The 17,908-nt window shown below is 41.5% G+C and overlaps 1 protein-coding gene across 2 annotated transcripts in view; it reads right to left on the bottom strand.

The window, feature by feature from the left end:
* The window catches only part of LOC139419002 (N-acetylgalactosaminyltransferase 7-like), a 30,744-nt gene extending 23,637 nt beyond the window's left edge, over positions 1 to 7,107 (bottom strand). The window contains exons 1-2 of one of the 2 annotated variants that reach the window (XM_071168809.1): positions 6,801 to 7,107; positions 5,338 to 5,786 (exon numbers count right to left, since the gene is read on the bottom strand). In XM_071168809.1, the coding sequence (XP_071024910.1) occupies positions 5,338 to 5,786; positions 6,801 to 6,923 (572 nt within the window). In that variant the 5' untranslated portion in view covers positions 6,924 to 7,107. The remainder of the gene's footprint in view (positions 1 to 5,337; positions 5,787 to 6,800) is intronic. The other variant, XM_071168810.1, reaches the window with a different exon arrangement.
* Positions 7,108 to 17,908: the final 10,801 nt, after the last annotated feature.

The raw sequence follows: 17,908 nt of genomic DNA on the forward strand, positions 1-17,908 counted from the left end.
ACTGGTAATTTTAACAGGGCCACGTTCCACTTAAAAAAGTATGAACATTGTAGATTGAAATTCAATGTATCAAATTTAATTTATCACATGCACTGAATAACACTGGTGTAGACGTAACAGTAAAATACTAGCTTACAAACCATTCCCAAAGATGCAGAGTTTTAAAAAAAGAATAGTAACTAAACAAGGAATAAAATACACAAGAATAGAGCTATATACACAAGGAGTATCAGGTCAATGTACAGAGATCAGAGATATTAGACATAGATATGTACATTAAGGCAGGGTAGGCATCAGGATAGATAAGAGTCTAATTAAAAAAAACAGTAGCAGCAGCAAATGAGTGTAAAAGTGTGTATGTTTGTGTTGTGTCGGTGTGAGAATGACCGCGTGAGATGGTTTGGGTACCATTAATTGACTATTTAGTAGTCTGGCTATTTAGCAGTCTTATGGCTAGAAGCGGGGTAGAAGCAGTCTCGGAGCCTATTGGTCCAAGAGACAATGCCCTGATACGGTTTGCCGGACAGTAGCAGAGTGAACAGTATGGCTTGGGTGACTGGAGTCTTTGGGAATTTTTCGGGCCTTTCTCTGACACCGCCTGATATATACACTGACCAAAAAATATAAAATATACATGTAAAAGCACTGGTCCCATGTTTCATGAGCTGAAATAAAATATCCCAGAAATGTTCCTTACACACAAAAAGCTTCTCTCAAATTGTGCACAAATTTGTTTTCATTTAACCAGCATGATCATTACACAGGTGCACCTTGTACTTGGGACAACAAAAGGCCACGTTAAAATGTGAAGTTGTCACATAACACAAAGAGGTCTCAAGTTGAGGGAGTGTGCAATTGGCATGCTGATTGCAGGAATGTCCACCAGAATTGTTGCCAGAGAATTCTCAACCATACGCCGCCTCCAATGTCATTTTAGAGAATTTGGCATTACGTCCAACCAGACTCACATCAGCAGACCTCGTGTAATCATGCCAGACCAGGACCTCCACATCCGGCTTCGTCACCTGTGGGATCGTCTGAGACCAGCCACCCTGACAGCTGATGAAACTGAGAACAATTTTTGTCTGTAATAAACCCCTTTTGTGAGGAAAAACTCATTGACTGGCTGATCTTGGCTCCCCAGTGGGTCGGCCTATGCCCTTCCAGGCCCATCCATGGCTGCGCCTTTCTAGTCATGTGAAATCCATAGATTAGGGCCTAATGAATTTCTTTCAATTAATGGATTTCCTTATAGGAACTGTAAAACTCAATTTACATTTTTTTTTTTGAAATCATTGCATTTATATTTTTGTTCAGTATAGATGTCCTGGATGGCAGCGAGCTCAGCCCCAGTAGTCCCAGTGATGTGCTGGGCTGTTCGCGCCACCCTTTATAGCACTTTGCGGTCAAGGGCAGTACAATTGCCACACCAAGCGGTGAGGCAGCCATTCAAGGTGCTCTCGATGGTGCAGCTGTAGAACTTTGAGGATCTGAGTGCCCATACCAAATCTTTCCAGCGTCCTGAGGGGGGGGGGGGGGGGGGGGGGGGGGAAGAGGCGCTGCAGTTCACGCTTCACGACTGCGGGTGTGTGGACTAGAGGTCGACCGATTAATCGGAATGGCCGAGTTTTCATAACAAATCGGAAATCGGTATTTTCGGGTGCCGATTTGCCAATTTTTAAAATGTATTTTTATACCTTTTTTAACGAGGTAAGTCAGTTAAGAACACATTCTTATTTTCAATGACGGCCTAGGAACGGTTGGTTAACTGCCTCGTTCAGGGGCAGAACGACAGATTTTCCACCTTGTCAGCTCGGGGGATCCAATCTTGCAACCTTACAGTTAACTAGTCCAACGCAATAACGACCTGCCTCTCTCTCGTTGCCTTCTCCAAGGAGACTGCCTGTTACGCAAATGTAGTAAGCCAAGGTAAGTTGCTAGCTAGCATTAAACTTATCTTATAAAAAAACTATCAATCATAATCACTAGTTAACTACACATGGTTGATGATATTACTAGATATTATCTAGCGTGTCCTGCATTGCATCTAATCTGACTGAGCATACATGTAGGCAGAAGCAGGCGCGTAAACGTTCATTCAAACAGCACTTTCGTGCGTTTTGCCAGCAGCTCTTCGTTGTGCGTCAAGCATTGCGCTGTTTATGACTTTAAGCCTATCAACTCCCGAGATGAGGCTGGTGTAACCGAAGTGAAATGGCTAGCTAGTTAGCGCGCGCTAATAGCGTTTCAAACTCGCTCTGAGCATTCTAGTAGTTGTTTCCCTTGCTCTGCATGGGTAACGCTGCTTCGATGGTGGCTGTTGTCGTTGTGTTGCTGGTTCGAGCCCAGGGAGGAGCGAGGAGAGGGACGGAAGCTATACTGTTACACTGGCAATACTAAAGTGCCTATAAGAACATCCAATAGTCAAAGGTTAATGAAATACAAAATGGTATAGAGGGAAATAGTCCTATAATAACTACAACCTAAAACTTCTTACCTGGGAATATTGAAGACTCATGTTAAAAGGAACCACCAGCTTTCATATTTTCTCATGTTCTGAGCAAGGAACTGAAAGGTTAGCTTTCTTACAAGGCACATATTGCACTTTTACTTTCTTCTACAACACTTTGTTTTTGCATTATTTAAACCAAATTGAACATGTTTCATTATTTACTTGAGGCTAAATAGATTTTATTGATGTATTATATTAAGTTAAAATAAGTGTTCATTCAGTATTGTTGTAATTGTCATTACAAATAAATAATAAAAATAGTCTGATTAATCGGTATCGGCTTTTTTTGGTCCTCCAATAATCGGTATCGGCGTTGAAAAATCATAATCGGTCGATCTCTAGTGTGGACCATGTTAAGTCCTTAGCGATATGAACGCCAAGATCTCAACCCACTTCACAACAGCTCCGTTGATGTGGATGGGGGCATGCTCTCCCCTTTCTCCTATAGTCCACAATCAGCTCATTGGTCTTACTGACGTTGAGGGAGAGGTTTTTGTCCTGGCACCACACTGCTAAGCCTGACTTCCTCCCTGTAGGCTGACTTGTCTCCGTCAGTGATCAGGCCCGACCACCGTTATATCTTCAGCAAACTTGATAGTGTTGGATTCGTGCACGACCACGCAGTCGTTGGTGAACAGGAAGTACAGGAGGGGACGAAGCACACACCCCTGAGGGGCCCCGTGCTAAGGGTCAGTCTGGCGGAGGTGTTGTTGCCTACCCTCACCACCTGGGGCCGACACGTCAGGAAGTCCAAGATCCAGTTGCAGAGGGAGGGACTAGTCCCAGGGTGGGAGGGCTGAGCGAGACTACAAATTCAAAGATGGCCTACTCTTCTATAGCCTACTCAAGGGAGAGAAAAACACACCTAGACCGTTTTATTATTAATGTGTTTTTTTGGGCTTGTGTTTCTCAACCAGGCAAAGGGTAGCTACTTAAAAAAGGCAGGTTAGTGAAGGTGAAGTGATCGCTCCAAAAACTCTTTCCCAGTCCACTTAGTAAACTGAAATAAAAAATTTTGTCAGTTATAGTCTCGTCAATTGCCACTGAAAAATAGTTGTTTGACAAATATTTCAGTCACCATTTATAGCCAAAATTAACACTAGTAGAAAAACCTTTTTGCTAGCCATCAGACCATGCGTATAATTTGTGATGTACAATAGGCTTACCTCGTCATAAATTGAGTAGCACATTTCAGACAATGCGTCTTACAGTGTATAACTCAATCAAGGTGTTACATAGAAAGCCAGCATTCTTCCTAGCGTCATTCTTAGCTCAGGCAGTAGGAAGCTCTCTCATCCATTTATATGCAGATGATACGGTCTTATACGCAGCTGGCCCATCCCTGGATTTTGTGTTAAATGCTCTAAGCTTTCTTAGTGTCCAACAAGCTTTCTCTACCCTTAATTTTGTTCTGAACACCTCCAAAACAAAGGTCATGTGTTTTGGTAAATAAGAATTTTCTTAACTGACTTTCCTAGTTAAATAAAGGTTAAATAAAATAAATACAAAAACTAAAATTATTCTTACCATTATTAGAAGAATGATGCTACATTTCCACATTCTAAGTGGGTAGAATGTGGCCGATACAGACATGACTTGATAAACACATCTTCAATAGAACACCTAGACCTAATTGGTGTGTAAATGTAAGCATGTGTAACTCTCCTCAAAATAAATGTCAATATGATGCAAACACTACGAACAGAATAGAGAAGCTACGCCTCAGATCTCAAGGTGTGAATTTGTGACACACAATATCTACGGTTTTGATAATGGACCAACTGAATAGTTTGACTACCAAAGAATTGCTTTTCTATTGGACTGGTGGAAGGCCTTTGTTCTGTTAACATTGCACAACCAACCCTGCCCCACACCCTTGTCATACCAGCCCTTCAGGTATAGAATTGTGCTTGCGACACCAGAATAGTGGGTTAGATTCCAATGTATGCATGAATGACAAAGTTGCTTTGGATAAAAGTGTCTGCTAAATGACATGTACCAGGATTGACATAAAAGGTTGCCCTATTGCCTAGGGCAAGTGAACTCTGAACAGTGACTCAAGTTGAGCCTCCTCTTAGGTTGCCATATTGAGCAGGCGAAACCAAAACTGTAAAAATAATTCCAATAGCCTAACTGATCTTTCTGGTTCCTCCCCCCCATTGTTTAAGTGAAAGACAGACAATTTATGGCAGTCCGGCAATTTGAGCATGCTCTGATAATTATTTTTTGCTGATAACTAAAATTCTTTATTCTATCAGGTCTTTGATTCCTCCCCTGTGTCAGTAAAGGGCAGCTAGTATGGCATGTGAATGAACTATTTACATTCTCAGGCAATTGATCATAATCGTCAGGCAAAAAAATAAAAAAGACTACTGACTTGCCTGATGGGCAAGTGCCTTTCAGACCTTAATGTCAAGCCATGGACACATTATGATCTTTAAAAAAATAAATTTGTGAAAGGAACGATGAAGTAACATTCAACTGGAACACCCAGTGAGACATATTTAGAAGAGAAAAAACATTAAATTGATGACAGTTCCTTAACACACGTACCATTCCGATAGACCTAGCTACATCCTTAATAGGGACGACTACTAGTCTATACAACACAGTACCACCAATCCATACAGTAGTCATCTACCTGGGCTCTAAGGCCTACTACTGTAATTACTCTTTATGGTGAATCTCAGATTCCTTCTTCATTCCAATTCAAATGCAATAACACACAAACCATTCCAATAGGCCTAGGTCTAAAAAAAATAAAATATTATGACCCAGCACCTAGTCTATCTGCCTGGATTGGGCTCAGGCCTTACACTACTTACTCTTCATGGCGAATGTCGCTGATGGTCCTGTCTAGGGAGATCATGTCACTGGCCACCATGTTGAAGCCAAATTCCTTAATGCTGGCCTGGGCGGCCTCGTGGTACTCCGCTCCCAGGACGAACGGCTTCGCCCCCTCCCCAGGCCCATCCTGCACCCCGTGGGGCTCCGGCTCCTTAAGCTCAAAGTTCCCCAGGGTCCCCTTCCTTAGGACGGGTGCCGAGTAGACATTGGTGTGGGGCTTGAAGGTGACATACTGTTTCTGGATGACATTCTGCTGGTTCTGAGCACCGCCGGCTGGTTTGCCAGGAACCAGCTTGTCGTCTCCTCTGTTCTTCTGTCGGATGGAGTCCAGGTCCACCTCGACCCCTTCCACATGGGGCCAGGGGACCACGGGTTTGAACTGGTCAGCAATGTCATTCTTAGGCAAGAGGTTAGGGGCATCTCCCTCCTGCATAGAATCAGAGAGAGATTAGCTAGGCCTATTGCTTTTCCAAGGCCTAAAATGGAGGGTGTGATAGATTATCAAGCAAGTTTAGCTGACAGCGGTAGCTACTAGCTTTTACAAGGCATAAAAGGGTTAAACAGATGATGCTCTTAATCTAGGTTTGCAGGATCAGCAAAGGTCTTAATCTGCCCTACTTGACAGCTCAATTGGCTAACTAGTCCCCCAGCAATTAGCTTAAAGTCAAATTCCTTCACTGGCCACATTACGGTATGCACATGCGTTTATGTTCATGAGGTTCACAATAAACATCGCTAGGAACATTGCATAGCTAAATTACACGGCATTGTTTGTTTTAACACAGTATCACTTATTCGACAAAGACAATTACAGCTTCGGTGCGAGTCTTGACAGGTGTGAGTTTAGCTTCAGGGATGCATTAACGTAGATGGCTAGCTTTCCAGGCATTCGTTTTGCCAGCTGGCTACGTGTCATTTCAACAACGTTTTACAAGCTTGGTGGTGTCTTTTCATACAATGATAGCTATTGTCGAATTCGTGAGCAACAGGAGACTATTTTAACGAGAGACAGCTACCAGACTAAAGCCTTCCGGGTATGTTTGATATTGTCGTCAAAGCAAGCGGACATTCCGGAATGAGTGGGGTTCAATGCAGGAACGCTAGCTAGTTAACATTAGCTGTCTGGTTAACTAGTTAACGTTAGATACCAAAATGTATAAGCAAATGGTAGTCAGCAAGACTGTCATCAAGTCCCAATGACATTTTTGCACTCTAACGTTACAGTGGCTAGCTAAAATAGACCCAAACGCTAACAATCTCCATGACAACGACTCAGACTTGCTTGCTAGCTGACGTTAGCGACTTTAGCAACATTGTTAGGGAACGTTAGCCAGAATTACATGCCAAAAAATGTTATAGGATGCATAGCTACAACAAAACACATGAAACATATAAAATGAACGTTTGACCAATAGAAAGCTGGTTGTAATTGAATACTTACCCGTTTAGCAAAGGGATTTTCGTCGTGCTCTATCGGCGAAAGGGAAGACCAAAGCACCACAAGCCCTAAGAATGTGGCAATAACTATTACACTACGAAGAATAAATCCAACTCTTAACCTCATTTTGAAAATAAGACCATCTACGAGGTGCTAGCTAACCTCGTTACTTCGTGGCACCCCTGCCTGCCAAAGCCAGTTTGAATCCCAAATTGAACCAACCGTGCGCCTCTCCTGATTTGAATCCCTCTCGTAATAACGCATGTAACGTTATCTGCGCTCTCTCTCTGTCTGTCTGTCACACCGCCCTACTGCGAGCAAAAGTTGTAATATAAGCAGTGGCTACCCGTCATTCACAGGTGGGGGGGGGCTCTTTTGAGCTTCATTTTTGTTGTTGGGGGGGCTTTCCTGTTTTGCATGTTATTTGGCATTAATACTTGTCACATATCAGTTGAAAACAAAGTAAAAAAAATCAAAATATATCATTAGAGTTAATAAAGCAGCATACAAACATGGTCTCTTTTTTATTTTCTTGACTAAGACAGCTCCAAAATGCAGGTGTTTCAGCCTAGCTCAGTGCTTTCTGTGGTGGGGCAAGCCAGCAGAAAATACGGAGCGTTGCTCAGTGTTCTGTTACTCATGGGGCCACTACGTCACCGCCAAGTCTAAGGGCAGAGCTAGAAAATTCAAGCTCCTTGGGTGCTGCCACAGAGTTATATTAGAAGTGCCCATCCAAGAAGGCTGAAGGTCACTGGCCACAGATAAAATTACGTCAAATCACATTATCTACAGTATCTTTGTTTGGACTGATCATGTCAACATCATACTTTCAAAATCTTAGCTATAAGTCATCATCATGAATCAAGTCGGCAATCTACTGGCAAGTCCTTTTTAATACTTGTCATAAGAAGATAAATAATTAAGAGAAAATATAGGTAAAATGTATCGGTGCTCATTGCCCATTGGACATGAACATTACACAACAAGCTGGAAATCGCAAATTCAACATTGAGTGGTTTGGAAGGAATCAGTTGCTAACTGCAAGCATTGCAAAGCAATCATTAGCCTGCTATTTAGTGGAGTGGCTGTGTGGTCCCAAGTCTAAGATTAAGGGTCTATTTTCCTAGTTTAAAATGATAAACATTCAACATTGGCCATGCTGTCAATGAAGCTTGATTTGTGCCGCACAGAAAACAACATCTGACTTTAGTGAGTTCAAGACAATTGGGGACTCGGGGAAAAACGAGCTACAACTGGGAAAATACATTTAGAACTTTCAACCAACTCGGAATTGTACATTTGGAACTCGGACCTCTTTCTAGAGCTATGACTGAAGATCACTGACGTCATCATGATTCTACCCCCCCCCCCCCCCCCCCCCCCCGCCAAGTTCCCAGTTGTCTTGAAAGCACCATAAATCCAGAGAATGCCAGACTTTGAAGACAAAGTTTGATGACAAAATTTGCCCACAAAACCGATGCGCCACCTTCCTGTTCAAGTGAGCACAGCAAGGTGAGTCCAGAAATGTCTTGTATGCGGCTGAATAAACTATGTAATATGCCAGGGAGATATGTATACTGTAGCTAAGAAAGTAATACTAAGTGTTGTGTAGTAAGCTGTTAGTAGCCCATGTGCCTCACCTTAATAATTTGATCTATTTTCACCTCTTAATTTCACCTACTGATCTGACTTGGTGGTGAACATGTAGCCTATAACCTGTTTTTGAGAAATGAAATATTGAATATTGTAAGAGCTTTCATTGTCTGCTTATATGCCCCCTTTATTTATCCTACGGTTCTGACTTGGTGTACAGGGAGAACACTTTAAGAATGGCCCATGTTCTGAATTCTGTTGCTGTACATTGCAAAAGTGCTAAACAAATAGATATATTGACTACGTGCGCCCTAGCTCGCTCATTATTGTCTTAATCAAAATTACGGATGGCCTCTTATCCGCTTGTCATCCTCTTATGCCATAGTTTGTACATCTCAATTGTCAGTAGAAACCACATTAGTTTAAACAAGTCAGCCATATCAGCTATGTTTTTTTTAAAGGCAGTAAATGAGGCTGAATGAACTGTTTCGCTGCCAGACAAGGCTCTGCTGAAAGACAGGTGTAGCAGTGGTAAGGTGTTGAGACTGCTGTTGGGACTGCTGTTTGTCACCATTATAGTGTAATTCATGTATTATGTGTGTGCTGTGTTGTGTAGTGGCTTTGCTGGCATGCATCCCACTTTTTTTATTTTTTGCCCTACTAATATTCACATGCTAAAATCAACACTGAATGTAAGACATGTCTATTATTTCTAGAACGATGCAATCTTATAGAAATTGGAACGCAGGTTGAAAAGGTAGACGGACACACGGATGTGGAGCAATCAAAACCAGGAAGCCACAGGCTTGTTTGATTAGCGGTTTGTATTTTCATAACTATAAAACATTGCCACATTTCGGTAGGCTATTACCCCAGATACAAACCTTTGCTATTACAGATAGGTCCTTGATATCCAGGATCCTGGGCCGTCCCAATGATTACATCACCCCATTGAAGATAACATTTCAATGGTTAAGTTCAGGGTTGGGGTTGTTTGGTAAGGGTTGTGGTTATGGTTTAAGGTAGGATTGCACTAACCATTACAGATTGTTCCATCATGCACGGAACCAACCAGGGGCAACATAACTGAACATGTTGTGAATGTCAACTTCACTGATATGTCACCTAGCTTACCGTCACCATGTTTTGAATAGTGCTGCCTTTTGAAAAATGTTTTTTTTTGGTAGCTCTGGGGCCTAATGCTTGTTTCAAATATTGACAAGAATTGTGTATTTCAGTCATATACTGCAAGTGATTTTTCATTTTACGCACAACATAACATGCATTCATTTGAGATGTGAAACATTTCAAAAGCATACCTCTGCTGCTCTGCTGCTTACATATCCTGGAGGTGTCAAACTTTGTTGACTCAAGTTCCAGAGATAGAGATAGGTGGAAGCTGCTGAGGACAGAATGGCTCATAATAATGGCTGGAACAGAGCAAATGGAATGGCATCAATGGGCTCCCGAGTGGCGCTGTGGTCTAAGGCACTGTCTCTCAGTTCTAGAAGCATCACTACAGACCCTGGTTTGATCCTGGGTTTGATTGGGAGTCCCATAGGGCGGCGCACAATTGTCCCTGCATCGTCCGGTTTAGGGTTTGGTCGGGGTAGGCCGTCATTGTAAATAAGAATTTGTTCTTACCTGGCTTGCCTATTTAAAAACTTACTTAAAAAAAAAATCAAAACACATGGAAACCATTGATTTATTTGATACCATTCCACTAATTCTGCTCCAGCCATTACCACAAGCCCGTCCTCCCCAATTAAGGTGCCACCAACCTCCTTTGATAGAGATATACACACACACAATTGACTGGTTCTGACCCATGCTCCTACTTTTTTTTAAAGGTATCTGACCAACAGATGCATATCTGTATTCCCAGTCATGTGAAATCCATAGATTAGGGCCTAACAAATGTACTTGAATTGAATGATTTCCTTATATGAACTGTAACTCAGTTTATATAACTGTAAATCATTGAATGTTGAGTTTATATTTTTGTTCAGTATACAATACTCTTACATACTCTCACATCTGCTCCTGCAACGCCCTCTACTGCTCATCCTGTGTCTCCTTGACCTGCCGCCACTCCCCCAGTACCCTCTCCCCCTCCCTCTCTCTCTGTGTGTGTGTGTGTGGGCGGAGACAGGTGTGCTGGAGTCAGAGCAGATCCCCACCAGCTGCAACCTGTTCCATAATCAAGACCTCTACAAATAGTCAGCCCAGCCACTTCCACAGTGCCAGATTGTAATCTCTGCTCAGTCAGTCTATGCTTCTAGCCATTTGTTACTATTAGAGCCAGTTATCCTGTTATGCCTGTTTTCCTTGCCTGATGCTGTTTTCCTCTCTGCTACAGTTCCACCTGCTCTGGTCCCTGTCTCCAGTTCCACGTCTCGTCATCTAGCTACTCCATCCTGGATTCCCCTCCGGACCTGCTTACCATGTCCCAACCCCTATCGCTCCAGTCTCAGCCTCCTCACCTGGTTTCCTGAAACCCACCCGAGCTTCCCCTGGCATGCACTCCATCTTCCCCCTGTGTTTCAATAAATACATTGGTTACTTCATCCCAATCTCCTCGCCTGGGTCTGCTCTTGGGTTCCACTCAGCGTAACACATATGGCATGAGAGGATGCTAAATGTTAAAATCAATTTTTATTCTACTGCCATATACCCCTGTTCGTATTCTTATCTTTTATTATTGTTATTGTTGCTGCATTTTCGAAGAAAGACCCTAGAATTAAGCATTTCGTTGGACGACGTATACCATGAGTATCCCGTACGTACAACTTAAAACTAGAGGGGATTGAAATTATATTAATACCTTACATTTATTGAAAATGTGCATCTGAAAATACTTTACTGATTGCATTATTAATACTAACCATAGGATATACCCTTTTTGCCAATGTTTGCAACGCTTAATAGCAATAACCTATATCAGAGATGGGTAACTGATTGGGGTGAGGGCCCCAAAAAATGGAAGTCATGGGGCGCAGTGAGTTTACAGCAAAGTAAGTTTAAAGTTCATTTTCTGCAATTCTGCACATTTTGATATGGAGCATAGAGAACATATTTGGTGTTTTAAAGCAAGTTTGTAATTCTACACATTTTGCCATAGGCAGAGAAATTAGCATTTTTACAGCTTATTTCCTGCATTTCTACACATTTTGCCATAGGGTGGAGGAAAATGTTTGTGGTTTTTAATATTATAACTGATGAACAACAGGGCCCCACCCCGATTGGTAATTTGGCCGTGCTTACTACAAGGTTAGATAGCTGTCTGCTAGACTAATTTACCACTCTAAAAACATTTAGCTGACAATTGAGTGACGGCTGAGGCACAACCAAATCTCGAAATTACACCTTGTGTATTCTATTATTCTTACTCTCAACAAGAGGGAGGCCATGAGTTGCCCACCCCTGCTCTATATTAACATAATGTGTGTTCCAGACAGCATTGAGGGGACTTCTTGACATTCCACAACAGCCTCTTACAAAGAAGCAAAACTTTTTTCATAAAATAAAGTGGGATAGTGACACGAGGCATGATTTGAGAGAATGTAGAATAACTGCTCATTTACAGAGTATCTTATCACTTTCTAACTTTTGGCAAGGTCTCCGTATCAAGAGCAAGATATGTAATATCTAAATTATAGCCTGTTTTTATATCAGTTTTGCAGCAAAAATAGTAGAATGACTAGAGAAGCTGCAGTGGTGAATACATGGACACAGCTGACCTCTCATGTCCATTTATGGTAACTACAGAACAAATGACTAAAGCTGACTGATTGAATTCAAAACAATTATGAATACCCTCAATAGATTAGAATGATAAAAAAAAGGAATTAAGACCCTGGTTAAAGGTGAGTAAATGTAACTTAATTCCATTTGATGCATTTTTCTCTACTCGTATTCTGACCTTGAACTAATTCTGCATTCGTAACCAAGTCGGAATTGGGAATTTACCACATACGACTGGGAAAAATACACTTTAATGCCAACTGGTAATTAATTACTAGTGGGAAACTCGTCTATCATTCTGCGTTCCCACTTCTCCCACATGCTGACTTCTGATGTCACCTACTAAGTCTGACAGCACAACTGATTGGCAAATGTACTGCAACTTGAGAAATCATAGACTGAACTGATTAAAAATAAGAAGAAACTATACTATAACACAAAGATAAATTATATAAATAATGATAGTAAAAAGCTTTGGAGCACATTATATGACATTTTGGGCAAAAAGGCAAACAGCTCCATCATTCATTGAATCAGATGGCTCATTCATCACAAAACCCACTGATATTGCCAACTACTTTAATGATTTTTAAGATTAGAAAACATAGGCATGACATGCCAGCAACAAATGCCGACACTACACATCCTAGTATAATTTACCAAATTATGAAAGACAAGGATTGTAATTTGTTATTCCGTAAAGTAAGTGTGGAAAAGGTAAAAATAGTATTGTTGTCTATCAACAATGACAAGCCACCGAGGTCTGACAACTTGGATGGAAAATTACTGAGGATAATAGCGGACGATATTGCCACTCCTATTTGCCATATCTTCAATTTAAGCCTACTAGAAAGTGTGTGTCCCCAGGCTTGGAGGGAAGCAAAAGTCATTCCGCTACCTAAGAATAGTAAAGCCCCCTTTACTGGCTCAAATAGCCGACCAATCAGCCTGTTACCAACCTTTAGTAAACGTTTTGAAATAATTGTGCTTGATCAGATACAATGCTATGTTACAGTAAACACATTGTTAAACTTTCAGCACGCATATAGAGAAGGACATTCAACAAGCACAGTACTCACACATATGACTGATGACTGGCTGTGTAGTGAGGTGCGTACTGGCGGTAGAGAAGTCAGAAGCAGGGGAGCGGAAACTGATTTACAACGGTGTCGTGTAATCAACATAAACCACCGTCAACAGAACAATACATGAAATGGGTCAAACAAAACCCGGTAAATACCAGCATACCGTGCACAAGCACTACAAGAAACAATTAAGGACAAGGACATGGGGGGAGAACAGAGGGTTAAATACACAACATGTAATTGATGGAATTAGAACCAGATGTGATGGAAGACAAGACAAAAACAATGGAAAATGAAAAGTGGATCGGCGAAGGCTAGAAGGTCAGTGACGTCGACTGCCGAACGCCGCCCGAACAAGGAGAGGGACCAACTTTGGCGGAAGTCGTGACAGGCTGAGAGAAATTGATGATAAAAAGATTGTGGGGGCTGTTTTGCTAGACGTCAGTGGGGCTTTTGACATTACCAATCATAGTCTGCTGCTGGAAAAACGTATGTGTTATGGCTTTACACAGCTGCGACATAGTGGATAAAGAGTTACCTTTCTAACAGACCACAGAGGGTGTTCTTTAATGGAAGCCTCTCCAACATCATCCAGGTAGAATCCAGAATTCCCCAGGGCAATCTTTACTAACGACATGCCACTGGCTTTGAATAAATCCAGTGTGTCTATGTATGTGAATGACTCAACACTATGCAAGTAAGCTACAGATAGTTAGTTTCAGAATGGGTGGCACGGAATAAGTTAGTCCTAAATATTTCCAAAACTAAAAGCATTGTATTTGGGACAAATCATTCACTAAACCCTAAACCTCAACTAAATCTTGTAATGAATCATGTGGAAATTGAGCAAGTTGAGGTGACTAAACTGCTTGGAGTACCCTGGATTGTAAACTGTCATGGTCAAAACATGTTGATATATCAGTAGCTAAGATGGGGGGGGGGGGATGTCCATAATAAAGCGCTGCTCTGCCTTCTTAACAACACTATCAACAAGGCAGGTCCTACAGGCCCTAGTTTTGTCTCATCTGGACTAATGTTCAGTCGTGTGGTCGTGTGCAACAAAGAGGCACTTTGGCTCAGAACAGGGCAGCACGGCTGGCCCTTAAATGTACATGGAGAGCTAACATTAATGATATGCATGTACAACTCTCATGGCTTAAAGTGGAGGAGAGATTGACTTCTTCACTACTTGTTTTTGTAAGAAGTGTTGACAAGCTGAATGCAGCTTGGACACCCATGCATACCCCACACGACATGCCACCAGAGGTTTCTTCACAGTCCCCAAGTCCAGAACAGACTATGGGAGGTGCACAGTACTACATAGACCCATAACTATATGGAACTCTATTCCACATCAGGTAACTGATGCAGATTTCAAAAAATAGATACAAATACACCTTATGGAACAGCGGGGACTGTGAAGAGACACACACAGGTACAGACACACGTGTACACACACAAACGCTACCACACGCACTCTACACATGTAATATTGTTGTATGGTGGTATTGTACCTTGTGTATTGTAGATATGTAGTGGTGTAATAATGTTATATGACGTACTGTTTTATATGTAATGTAAGAACCTTAATGTGTTGGGACTCCAGAAAGAGTAGCAAAGGATCCCTAATAAATACAAATACCTACTCAGGAAATTACCCTGATAACAGCATTTTCGGCAGTTAAATGCAACAACAAAACATTATTTATAAAAAGCAATCTATTAATATGGTTTTTGAACACTATCATTTGTTTATAAGCATGATAGCTGTGCTTCTAGTGTATGCAGCTTGTTTGTCGTTAGCCAATCAGTGTTTCTCAACGAGTTCAAAGCACGTGACTGCATCCAACTGGTATTTATGACTTCACAACGTAAATTCTCAACTCCCACTTGGTTACAAACTCAGCATTAAGCATGGGGAAACGCATGTGCCAGCCAAGTATTTGTTTGGGGTGGAAATCACAGAAATGGAGGTGTGTCTACAGATACACGTATTCTGACTTCGACTTAATTCCCTCATAATTCCTCCAGCTTTACACGCGAATAAACCACGAATAAGGTCGAGCGAACCTATCGGTTCCAAGTGTAAAACATGTACTTTCCCGTTTCCGATAAAAAATAACACCATTCTCCATGCACTATAATCTATAAATTGATCGGAGCTATTGATAATAGCTAGGTAAATTGGTCATCTGCATGGAGAAGGGGATTGTAAATAATAATAGCAATTGTTTTATAAGATTTTTCCTTCTGATCACTGGAGATGAATGTGATACCAGCCATGGAAGCAAACTATAAAGCATATAAATTAATTATAATTAGATTAACTCATAAGTCATATCCAGTGGTGACCCGTCATTCAGGGCTGGGGGGGCTAGCCCCCACCTGTTTTGAGACCCACATTTTTAGCAACCCCCCAAAATGTAAATGATTTGGAGAGACCTACTCAGTCAGTCACTCGATAATATAGTAATACTCTCGCAAACTGTTGATTCTATTCGATAAGATAGATTCAAATAGTATGTTAAACATCGCAGCGTAGTTGAAAGATATATGGCGTGTAGAAATCCGAAGAGGGTGGCCAGCAGAGATAGGTGGGATGGGCTGAGGGGAATCAAGGGTTGGAATATAGAACTGGAGATGAGTGGGAGTAAAGTTACTGATTGAGGGGTGGGGACTTATAATAATTTTTAAAAAGCATATCAGCATGACAGGCATTTCCACCCCTTTCCTACAGTGAAGTATAAAATGCTGTGACCTTATGCATAATTGTAATTGTACGGCCTTTTAACTTGCAGTGATGAAACTTGGAGACGCAAGTCAAATGGATACACTACTGCAGCCTGGCGCATTTGATGACGCGGCAAAGCCTTGCCTAACGACAGACGTGCCAAATGAACCTTTAAGAAAGAAGATACCTATTCAGTTGTACAACTGAAATGTGTCTTCCACATTTAACCCAACTCCTCTGAATCAGAGAGGCGCCCTGGGGGGCTGGCTTAATCCACATCATCGGCACCCGGGGATCAGTAGGTTAACTGCCTTGCTCAGGGGCAGAATGACAGATTTTAACACCTTGTCAGCTCAGGGATTCGATCCACCAACCATACGATTGGTTGCTGGCCAAATGCTCTAACCGCTAGGCTACCTCCCGGCACTCTCAAATGCTTTAGTTGTATGCCCCGACGCCTTTGACTGTTTTTGACTATTTCTATCATGTTAAATATGACTATTAATATCAATATTATTAATATGATTAATTATTATTAATATCACTATCAGCATCGACTGTCAGAAATAACCACACATATTTAACTGCCAACGTATCATTGTTTTGTTTACCTTCATTTGCTTTGTCTGTAAAGGCTGCCACGTCCGTGTGGTTGTTGCTGAGGATCACTAGTAATAGTTGATCGTATTTAATGTAAAACAAAACAAAAATGAACGTGTAGGCAAATTAAATCATTATGGAGCGCAGACCAAGCTGTAAGTTTGTAACAGTTTGAACCATCATCACACAATTCCATTCAAGTGCGGGCAATAGGCTAGGGTATACTATTGTACACTATTCTCCCTATTATTATTCTTTCTACACTACCTTGGGTTGATGAACTGAATGTGGCAAATTTCAGAATGAATGAAACCACTGAATGAATGAAACCCTATTTTTCAATGAACCTTTAGTATTCATGAAAACGTCCTTAAACATACAGCACATATTGTGAAACAACTGTTTTGAAATCTATGCACGAGTTCTCAAACGGAGATAAATATGCATATGTTTTGATGGCTATCTTTCATTGATCTCCATTCTGAAAGCATTCTCCATAAGGCTACATTATAATATTGTGCAGATCAAAATCAAATGAAAAGTACACAGCATTTAAAGGAACCCCCAAAGGAAGTTTCCGCCACTAGTTCGATATAATTTCCTGTCCTAGAGATAAACATCAACAAATGGGGCACTGAAAACTTCGCCACAGATGGAAACCACTGGACTATCTTTGACTTTGCCATCTATTGTTATCTCCAAAGTTTTGACACTGTCCAGAAATTGCGGCTGCGAATCCGCCATATAAATAGTTGATGAATAAGATAAAAGATCTGAAAATATTGAACAATGTTTTTCTATATTGAACAAAAATATTAACGCAACATGCAACAATTTCAAAAATTTTTCTGAGTTACAGTTCATAGAAGGAAATCCATCAATTTAAATAAATTCATTAGGCCCTAATCTATGGATTTCACATGACTGGGTCGCAGCCATGAGTGGTTCTCGGAGGGCATAGCCCCACCCACTTGGGAGCCAGGCCCAGCCAATCAGAATGAGTTTTTACCCAAAAAAGGGCTTTATTACAGACATAAATACCACTCCGCCCAGAAGATCCAGCAGGGCAAGAAGACAGATGTGGAGGTCTTAGGCTGGCATGGTTACAAGTGGTCTGCGGTTGTGAGGCCGGTTGGATGTACTGCCAAATTCTCTAAAACAACGTTGGAGGTGGCTTATGTAGAGAAATGAACATTCAATTCTCTGGCAAACGCTCTGGTGGACATCCGTGCAGTCAGCATGCCAATTGCACACTCCCTCAAAACTTGAGACATCTGTGGCATTGTGTTGTGTGGAAAAACGGCACATTTCAGTGGCCTTTTCTTGTCCCCAGCACAAGGTGCACCTGTGTAATGATC

The sequence above is a fragment of the Oncorhynchus clarkii genome, chromosome 10 (assembly GCF_045791955.1).
Source record: "Oncorhynchus clarkii lewisi isolate Uvic-CL-2024 chromosome 10, UVic_Ocla_1.0, whole genome shotgun sequence".
Lineage (NCBI taxonomy): Eukaryota > Metazoa > Chordata > Actinopteri > Salmoniformes > Salmonidae > Oncorhynchus > Oncorhynchus clarkii.